This window comes from Oncorhynchus nerka, linkage group LG13 (assembly GCF_034236695.1).
Source record: "Oncorhynchus nerka isolate Pitt River linkage group LG13, Oner_Uvic_2.0, whole genome shotgun sequence".
Lineage (NCBI taxonomy): Eukaryota > Metazoa > Chordata > Actinopteri > Salmoniformes > Salmonidae > Oncorhynchus > Oncorhynchus nerka.
The window spans coordinates 95947660-95957966 of record NC_088408.1 but is presented as its reverse complement, the minus strand read 5'-3'; the positions used below and the strand labels follow the sequence as shown (position 1 = coordinate 95957966).

General features: G+C 44.6%; 1 protein-coding gene across 2 annotated transcripts; it reads right to left on the bottom strand.

Annotated features, from left to right (window-relative positions):
* Positions 1–240: 240 nt before the first annotated feature.
* Positions 241–5827, bottom strand: LOC115121635 (ubiquitin-conjugating enzyme E2 L3-like). 2 transcript variants are annotated; one of them, XM_029650744.2, is made up of 4 exons: positions 5723–5827; positions 4202–4297; positions 3808–3994; positions 241–2454 (listed from the first exon to the last, which is right to left on the bottom strand). In XM_029650744.2, the coding sequence occupies exons 1-4, from the start codon at positions 5747–5749 to the stop codon at positions 2300–2302; spliced, it is 465 nt and encodes a 154-aa protein (XP_029506604.1). In that variant the 5' UTR covers positions 5750–5827; the 3' UTR covers positions 241–2299. The 2 variants fall into 2 exon arrangements, with proteins under 2 accessions (XP_029506604.1, XP_029506607.1); XM_029650747.2 differs by lacking the exon at positions 5723–5827 and adding an exon at positions 4542–4838.
* Positions 5828–10307: the final 4480 nt, after the last annotated feature.

The window sequence follows — 10307 nt, the reverse complement described above, 5'->3', positions numbered from 1 at the left end:
GGGGACAAGCTCCCAGCAGCCAGACACCCAGCCACAGGGGACAAGCTCCCAGCAGCCAGACACCCAGCCGCAGGGGACAAGCTCCCAGCAGCCAGACACCCAGCCACAGGGGACAAGCTCCCAGCAGCCAGACACCCAGCCACAAGCTCCCAGCAGCCAGACACCCAGCCACAGGGGACAAGCTCCCAGCAGTCATTCACCCAACCACAGGGACAAGTTCACAGCAGCCAGACAATGGGACCAAATGGTTAGCCATCTTTATTATGAAACATTGGACTGAATCACACAGCTGTTACACCCTACTGGCAGACAGACAGCTCAGTGTAAGGTACCTGTTACATAGGACCACTGTCACTGAGGTAAATCAGGCTGTGTCAAAAATGGCACCCTATTCCCTATATAGTGCACTACTTTAGACCAGAGCCCTATATAGTGCACTACTATAGACCAGAGCCCTATATAGCACACTACTATAGACCAGAGCCCTATTCCCTATATAGCGCACTGCGTATGAACACAGCACATAAGTGCCCTACAATTTGGCCAGAACCCTATAAAGGGAATAGGGTGCCATTTTGGACTCAACTTGAGTCCCCCGGTGTTGCCCCAGTCAGGTCTGACCCTTCACTAAGACCTGGGGGGGCTGTTCTGTTCCAGTGGCTATATCAGCCACTGAGATATACATATATACGTGTGAGTTAGTCTCTCCGTGATGACAAATAAGATTTGGTTCACGGTGACGAGATGATATTGATGTAGAGAGAAAGGAGGTGGGGTTTTGAAATGTGTATGTGCCGTGTGACAATACGGGTGGGAGTGACGATGATGAGCGGACTGGATAACAGACTTACAGCAATTACGTGAGGAGTCAGAACTATTGTGTTAACTTCCACACTTTGTCTTGAGCAGACTGCAGTGGATGGGATACACAGCCGCCCTCATAAAACACAGAGGGAGATAAACCAAAAGTATTTCAGAAGGAAGTCTCAGAATGCAAATGGAGAAAATATGTCCAATGCAAAGAGGGGCATCTTCATAAACAGAAAATAATGGAAACTGAAGTACATTGAGTATTCTTCCGTTTTCCAATCCTAAAAAAAAAAAAGGCATTTTGGACTAGTGGGGAGAAAAACAGACAATTATCACCAGTCAATTACACTTGTAACTGATGACAATATTGCCTTATTAAATGGATTGGCATTTTGTTTGTCTGCTCAGTGGACTGGCTTCAAACTGAGGGGGATGAGGGGACAACGGCTTGTTCCACAGAAAACAGTGCAACTACAGAAGCAGAGAAGTCAGAAGGGAAAAACGTTTCAGCACACACTTCCAGGGCCTAGCTAACGTTTCAGCACACACTTCCAGGGCCTAGCTAACGTTTCAGCACACACTTCCAGGGCCTAGCTAACGTTTCAGCACACACTTCCAGGGCCTAGCTAACGTTTCAGCACACACTTCCAGGGCCTAGCTAACGTTTCAGCACACACTTCCAGGGCCTAGCTAACGTTTCAGCACACACTTCCAGGGCCTAGCTAACGTTTCAGCACACACTTCCAGGGCCTAGCTAACGTTTCAGCACACACTTCCAGGGCCTAGCTAACGTTTCAGCACACACTTCCAGGGCCTAGCTAACGTTTCAGCACACACTTCCAGGGCCTAGCTAACGTTTCAGCACACACTTCCAGGGCCTAGCTAACGTTTCAGCACACACTTCCAGGGCCTAGCTAACGTTTCATTTTGGGGTGTGACAAGACCAAGGTGAGACAAGAGAACAGGAAACAGAAAATAAGAAAAGCAGAACCACAACTTTTCATTCTCTGTCAGAAAAATCTCCTTCCACAAATTAGTGCTACCACAAGAGGCATACGATACTCAAGCTGTGATTTCTTGTTTTTCCTCTTTTTAAACAAACAGCCAAACTAAAACATTGGATTTTTTTTTAATCATTTCCTTCTACTCCCCCCCACCCTCATTAGTTCACCATCTTTAACATGGAAGTGATCTAACCAATTTTTTTTCATTTTAATTTAAGAAAATAGTAGAAAGTTAGTAACGGCCTCGAACTATCACCAGGAGGAGGAGAAACCTGTCTGATCCAGGGTCCTGTGTAAAGGGTAGGCTGTGTCGGCAGCCATGCGCTGAGGTGAGGCTGCTAGGATGACATGTATGTGTGAGGGAAGAATGGAGGAGAGGATGTGTGGGGAGATGGGGAGGAGAGAGTGGGGGAAGGAGAAGACATACATTTGGTTGTGGGGGTGAGGAAGGGAGAGAGAGAGGGGGCTACACACTGGTCAAGTAATCAGTCCATTGGTCTCCTTTCTCCATGTTTCTTTGTAAACTCTTCTGCGTTCTTAAAGAATTTTTTCCGGTCCTTTGAGTATTCTTCTGCTAAGTCTGCCCTCAGAGGGTGCTCTGGCTGGGGGTCGTTCACCAACGCAATCAGGGACTGAATTACTGCAGAATAGACAAGGAAAACAAACGCATTACTACAAAATCAATTGCTACATTGAGAACCTGAAATGGCTAGTGAAAGTGTTTATTTTCCTGTCATCTGCTCCAGTGTCGGGGTATTACAGGGGAGGCAGGTAGCCTAGTGGTTAGAGGGGGCGGCAGGTAGCCTAGTGGTTAGAGGGGGAGGCAGGTAGCCTAGTGGTTAGAGGGGAGGCAGGTAGCCTAGTGGTTAGAGGGGAGGCAGGTAGCCTAGTGGTTAGAGGGGCGGCAGGTAGCCTAGTGGTTAGAGGGGCGGCAGGTAGCCTAGTGGTTAGAGGGGCGGCAGGTAGCCTAGTGGTTAGAGGGGAGGCAGGTAGCCTAGTGGTTAGAGGGGCGGCAGGTAGCCTAGTGGTTAGAGGGGGCGGCAGGTAGCCTAGTGGTTAGAGGGCGGCAGGTAGCCTAGTGGTTAGAGGGGCGGCAGGTAGCCTAGTGGTTAGAGGGGCGGCAGGTAGCCTAGTGGTTAGAGGGCGGCAGGTAGCCTAGTGGTTAGAGGGGGCGGCAGGTAGCCTAGTGGTTAGAGGGGGCGGCAGGTAGCCTAGTGGTTAGAGGGGCGGCAGGTAGCCTAGTGGTTAGAGGGAGGCAGGTAGCCTAGTGGTTAGAGGTGGAGGAGGGTAGCCTAGTGGTTAGAGGGGAGGAGGGTAGCCTAGTGGTTAGAGGGGGAGGCAGGTAGCCTAGTGGTTAGAGGGGGAGGCAGGTAGCCTAGTGGTTAGAGGGGGAGGCAGGTAGCCTAGTGGTTAGAGGGGAGGCAGGTAGCCTAGTGGTTAGAGGGGAGGCAGGTAGCCTAGTGGTTAGAGGGGGAGGCAGGTAGCCTAGTGGTTAGAGGGGAGGCAGGTAGCCTAGTGGTTAGAGGGGGAGGCAGGTAGCCTAGTGGTTAGAGGGGAGGCAGGTAGCCTAGTGGTTAGAGGGGAGGCAGGTAGCCTAGTGGTTAGAGGGGAGGCAGGTAGCCTAGTGGTTAGAGGGGAGGCAGGTAGCCTAGTGGTTAGAGGGGAGGCAGGTAGCCTAGTGGTTAGAAGGGGGAGGCAGGTAGCCCAGTGGTTAGAGGGGGAATTTGAAAATAAGAATTTGTTCTTAACTGACTTGCCAAGTTAAGTAAAAAAATAAAATAATAATAACATAAGCATTGCAGGCATAATTTACATTCTAGGCAAATGAGAGGTGTTTAAGTCCTGACTTGACATGCATGTGCAAGTCAACTTTCAGGAAAATTCAGCACTGTTATATAATGTGTAAAAGTTCAAGCTAATGTTCCAGCTCTCCCACCAGAGGGCTGAGCGCGCTCCCACCAGAGTGACTATGGGGAGACTGAGGCTCACCCACCTTGGTCTGTTTTGGTGGCTGGCTTCCAGTTCTCTGCGCTGATGACAGGCAGACACACCTGTCCCTTCTCGTCGATGTTGGGGTGGTAGATCTTCGTCTTGAACGTGATCTTGGGGGGCTTGAAGGGGTACTCGGCGGGGAAGATTAATTCAATCCTGAAAGCTCCCTTGTCATAAGGAGCGTTGTCCTGGAGGAGTAACGTGTAGAAAATAAACCATGGTTAGTTAGTGTGACAATGACCATATCCAAGGAGCAACCTGTATAACTGGGTAATCACATTCCATACATGTAATAGGTCCGTAACTACAACAGGGCTTCTGTGAACTTTAATAGCCTTCACGAGAGAATTGTGATGCCATAAATTGACGATGATAAGGAATAAAAAACCACTTACAGGGACAATGAGACCTTGCCAGGTCAGTATGTTGGATTCATCCACTTGAATGTTTCGGAAGTTTTTCATTCCAGACTTGCGAATCTCTTCAAGTTCCTAAAAAGAGAACGACATACAACATTATGGCCTGTAAAGCGACCCCCTCCAATGAGGAGAAGGAACGTAAGTGTAATGTATAATCCTACTCTTAGGAAAGAGGTTAGGAGAACTTCCAATAAACTGTGGCTCCACATTCACTACAGCAAGTCAAATGTCATTCAAGTCATTATGCCTGTGAGGCATCAATGTCTGTGAATGACAGCAAATATGGCATTGACATGTCTTGTTGACGTAAACAAACCTGAAAGCCAGAAAGCTTTTACTAATTCACGTTGTTTGGCCCACACAATTCAGTTTACCGAGTGTTTATTATTAGTTAGGTCTAGAAAAACGTTTCGGTTTTGTTTACTGCAGCAAACCTTCACGATGACCTCCATGAGATAACTCCACCATGAGTTAATTTTCTACAAGAGCCATATCTGGCTGACTATCTAGTAGCGTAGGTCTATAGACCTACAGAAAATGGCTATCCAACGTTACTGTTAGTGACAACAACAACAAAAAACTATCAATTACAACACTTGACTAACTGTACTTCCACAACCATACGTGCGGTGATAGCTAGTAAATAGCATTAACTAACCACTCGCGGTTTCGTTTCTAAAAAAGGAAAGCACTCAGGATTGATAAAGTCGTTAACTACTAACATTAGCCGACTAGCGAGATAACTAGCTGAGATTACAGCAGTTAACGTGACTGTAGCTACAAGTCGCACTGATAATAAACCGGGCTGACTTGAAAACGTTACAGTAAAACCGTTGTGCGACTTGCTCATCCTCTAAACATTTTGGGACAATGAGATTTGTGTTTGTGACTCAGGTCACATTGTAAAGCGAAACGCCCTTTCTTGGTTTAGCTAGGTGGCTAAAGTATTTGGTGTCCGTTCTAACTAGTAGCGAGCAACATTGCATACTGCGTTTCCCTGCTGTGATCCTCAATTTTGGCTTAAAAAAAATAATATGCCGGTGTTTCCAAACCAGGAGTGTATTAATTACGCCGATTCTGTGGCAAAACGTTCCGTCTGACGGTATGTTACAAAACGTTTTTGCAACTGAAACGATTCGCTCCAAACGTTTTTGCAACGAAAAAAAAACAACGAGTTTCTATTGGATAGACTGAGGTAGGTCCCTCCCCGTTTCGTTCGCTATGTTTGGTTCTCAAACTGTTTCCGATGTAAGAGGTAAATGAATAGACCCTATAGTTTGAGCTGGCTAACCTAACTAGCTAACGAAAGCTATCTAGTAAACGAAACAAGAGTGACTTCTCGCTTTTAGCGTGACATTATTTCAACGCACAACGTTACGGATACGCATCGTGACGAAATCGTGGCAGCGTTGGGTTGAATAATGACTAAGCCCTTAGATAAACCATTCGGCTTAAATGTTGATAGATATATGAAAATAGTGCGATCATGAGATTTACCTTGTGCAGTCTCCTGCTCGCCGCCATCTTGAATCTACTGTGGGTACCCAGAATACACTGCGGAGACAGGGCGGCTTCCTTTCGCAGTTCCAAAAAAGCGACACGCTGGACGCGTTCGAGCGGGTGATTTTTATCAAGTCGGCGACCATGGTTGGTCACCGCCTATTCAAAGTCTGTTGCATTATGCCAATACAAATTGTCCGACTGGCGCTTACATGAACTTTACAACAGCCATGTGATCAAAGGACATGAAGTTTCGACTGCAGTCGACATGCTCATCAGCCGTTGCAATTTGCAGCAATCGCCTACATTGTGGGAAGCATTTGTCAATCAATCGTTAGTGTTATTGTTTGACAAACGCGACCAAATACATGACTGAGACAGGAAGAAACGATATTCATGATTAAATTGGATATGCACAAATTAATGTGATATTTCAGGCTGTTGCTGCCCAATTGATAGCAATATACACACCTATATTTAAATGTGTGATTTGGGTATTGGAGACATGTTTATTTCGGCAATACAAAAAACTACGTTTCTAAACAATGGCAACACTCCCATGTTGCACCGAGCCTTACTGTTGGAAAACCACATGAGTATCCGCCTTTTTCCTGTAGCAGATGCACCTCCAGTTTGCAGTCGGTTTCTTCAACCTTACCAAACACGCCCACTCCTTTCACTCCGCTTTGAAACAACGTGATTTTCAAAGCAGGTTAGGAGAGCATTTTCGCTAATCCTATCCCCCTTCCTAACCGTAGCCTCAGTCGCATAACCTGCTACGTTAATTATCCTAACCTGCTGCGTAAATCCTCCTATTCTGCTACAAAATACACTTCGGTATCGAAGTGGCGTTAAAATAGTGTTACCAGTTCCAAAAAGGCAATGGGCCGCCTTCCAAAGTGTGTTTTATTATGGGGATAAAAATGGGAAAAAAACGTGATCAAATGTCACTAAATTTTGACTGCAGTCAGAAGGAAGAGGTAAAACTGCCCAAAATCGGTCTTTTCCAGAGATGTATTTATTTATTTTTGCTCACAAAGTGAGGAGTTTCTTGAATGGAGGTCCATGAGAGTGTCGTATTTGGTATGGCTTGTGTAATCGAATAGAAGTTTCGTTATGCGTGTTACGAGTGTAACCTAACGTAGCAGGCGTAAAATAAACGCCTGAAATTAGATTCCCTACATTTTTTAAATATATATTTTTTTATTTCACATTTATTTAACCAGGTAGGCCAGTTGAGAACAAGTTCTCATTTACAACTGCGACCTGGCCAAGATAAAGCAAAGCAGTTCGACACAAACAACAACACAGAGTTACACATGGAGTAAAACAAACATACATTCAATAACACAATAGAAAGTGTGTGCAAATGAGGCAAGACTAGGGAGTTAAGGCAATAAAAGTGTTTGTTGAAAAAAGTGGTGAAGTAATTACAATTTAGCAATTAAACACTGGAGAGATAGATGTGCCTAAAATGACTGTGCGTGCTGGTCTTGAAGAGAAGAAAAATAACAGGCCTCTTTCTGCACTGTTCAAACAGTCCAGTAAATGTAGAGGAGTTTAAGATTAGGGTTGAATGCGGGAACCCCGGTTACCGAGATTTACCGCTCAAAACCCCTCCCCTTTCCCGTGATAAATGTCTGTGAGAAACCAGTAAATTATAATAAATCATTTATATGAACCGCATGGTGTGAAATGGAACTGTTCAATTATATGCGATATCTAAATCTGTCTTCTCTACGGCCTCTGCATGATGACTCGTCAACGCTCAGGGTGGGGACAGACAGCCCATCTCAGTATGGAGAGCAGTCAACAATTCATTTATTTACCCAATAGAGCATATAGCTCAAATCAAAATGTATTGGTCACATACACATGGTCAGCAGATGTTATCGCTAAATGCTTATGCTTCTAGATCCGACAGTGCAGCAGTATCTAACACAACAAAACCTAATACACACAACCTATTAAAGGAATGGGATGAGAATATATCAATATAACATATATGGATGAGCAGTGACAGAGCGGCTAAGATGCAATAGATGGTAAAGAATAGATAGTGAAGGATACAGTACCAGTATACATTATATACATATGAGATGAGTAATGTGTAAACATTATTAAAGTGGCATTATTAAAGTGACTAGTGATCCATTTATTAAAGTGGCCAATGATTTCAAGTCTGTAGGTAGGCAGCCACCTCTCTGTGCTAGTGATGGCTGTTTAACAGTTTGATGGCCTTGAGATAGAAGCTGTTTTTCAATCTCTCGGTCCCAGCTTTGATGCACCTGTACTGACCTCGCCTTCTGGAAGGAAGCGGGGTGAACAAGTAGTGGCTCGGGTGGTTGTTGTCCTTGATGATCTTTATGGCCTTCCTGTGACATTGGGTGTTGTAGGTGTCCTGGAGGGCAGGTAGTTTGCCCCAGGTGATGCGTTGTGCAGACCGCACCACCCTCTGGAGATCCCTGCGGTTGTGGGCAGTGTAGTTGGCTACCAGGTGGTGATACAGCCTGACAGGATGCTCTCGATTGTGCACCTGTAAAAGTTAGCAAGGTTTTTCAGTGACAAACCACATTTTTTCAGCCTCCTGAGATTGAAGAGGCGCTGTTGCGCCTTCTTCACCACACTGTCTGTGTGCATGGACCATTTCAGTTTTGTCGGTGATATGTACAGAGGAATTTAAAACTTTCCACCTTCTCCACTCATCATTCCTGAAGTCTAGCTACATCTATGGGATTTTATGTTTTTCTGTCATGCATAATGTGCAGTAGCCTATATCTTATGTATTGGATAACAGCACAATCATTTGGTCTTTTCGGGGGTTGGGCTCATAAAATGTATTTAATATACGTCCAATCAGGGTCAGGTAGCACCAGGCTTGCATTTTCCATCAAAGCCCTAATCAAATCCAGACATAGGCCTATTTATATACTTTATAAAGCTTTTGAATGACACTTCCGGTTTTGGCGGGAAATACGGGTTACCGGTATTTGACAGTGGTGGCTGTTTCACGTGATGTATTGTTGTCTCTACCTTCTTTTCCTTTGTGCTGTTGTCTGTGCCCAATAATGTTTGTACCATGTTTTGTTCTGCTACCATGTTGTGTTGCTGCCATGTTGTTGTTATGTTGTATTGATGCCATGTTGTTATCATGTTGTGTTGATGCCATGTTGTTGTCATGTTGTGTTGATGCCATGTTGTTATCATGTTGTGTTGATGCCATGTTGTTGTCATGTTGTGTTGCTACCATGCTGTGTTGTCATGTTGTGTTGCTACCATGTTGTTGTTATGTTGTATTGCTACCATGTTGTTGTCATGTTGTGTTGCTACCATGCTGTGTTGTCATGTTGTGTTGCTACCATGTTGTTGTTATTATGTGTTGCTGCTTTGCTATGTTGTTGTCTCTCTTTGTGTAGTGTTGTCCCTCTTGTCATAATGTGTGTTTTGTCCTATATTTATATATATTTTTATTTTTATCCCAGCCCCTGTCCCGCAGGAAGCCTTTTGTCTTTTGGTAGGCTGTCATTTGTTCTTAACTGACTTGCCTAGTTAAATAAAAATAAATAAACAAAAAAAACGGGAGAAAAGGGATGGAACATTTGTAAAATACCGGGAAAATATTCAAATTTAGTTAAAATGGGAGTGTCGCCTTGTTAACGCGGAGAGGAAGAGGCCAAAATCTGTCCAAAATAAACCCAATGCGTTTCCATGGGTTTATTTTGGATCTAAACTTGTTGCCGGCCTTCCCACCTTTGGGACAATGACTCCCATTGTTAAAGTGGAAACATGAGCATCTCGTCATTATATACAGATCTTGTATATAATCCAGAAGCAGAAATTGCGTGACAGGCTCGCTTTCCATTTCCCCTGAAAACGAGAACATCCGATTTGGTAGAGACTATTATGAGTGTACTGGTAGGACACGTGACATCCCGGAAATGTTGAGAAAAAAATACATTATGTGCTGTATAGGAGTTGTGCCTGCTGTTCACATGCATATCGACCCTCTGGTTGGCTAGAATTGTCCCAGCTGATCTCACCTCCTCCCGCTTGCCTTCCATCTTTGAGGTAGGTCCATTGTTAGAGAGGTCGCATGTCTATCCTGTCAATGGGCTTGTTTGAGTGGTAAGGCCAAAGCAAGACTGCAGACAAAAGTCGAGGAGTGAAGTCTGGGGGAGGTGCATCTGCTACAGACAAAAAGCGGACACTGATGTGGATTTCCAACTGCAAGGCTCAGTGCAACATGGCAGTGATTAGGAAAGGATTTTATTTATTTATTTAATATCGAAATAAACATGTTTCCAACCCCATATCACACATTTACAAACTTAAAATCACGTGTGAGCCTCAAATATCACATTCATTTGTACATATCCACTGTACACATGTGAATCGCGGCAAAGTTGATCTTTGCTGCAGTCATCTGCAAGTTTCTGCAGTTGCTCTTCAACAACTTCATCATGCAGCCATCGATCTGCGTTGTGGGAGGCTCGATTGTTAACCAATCATTATGGTGTTTTTGTCATGCGAATGTGACCAAATACCTAATTGAAACAAGAAGTATCTCTGCAGGATTCATGTA

Coding starts and splice junctions, on each gene's coding strand:
- LOC115121635 (XM_029650744.2), bottom strand. CDS start 5,749: ATGGCGGCGAGCAGGAGACTGCACAAG. Junction 4,298..5,722: donor CGAGCAGGAGACTGCACAAG/GTAAATCTCATG, acceptor TTCTCTTTTTAG/GAACTTGAAGAGATTCGCAA. Junction 2,455..3,807: donor AGCCACCAAAACAGACCAAG/GTGGGTGAGCCT, acceptor TCTATTCTGCAG/TAATTCAGTCCCTGATTGCG.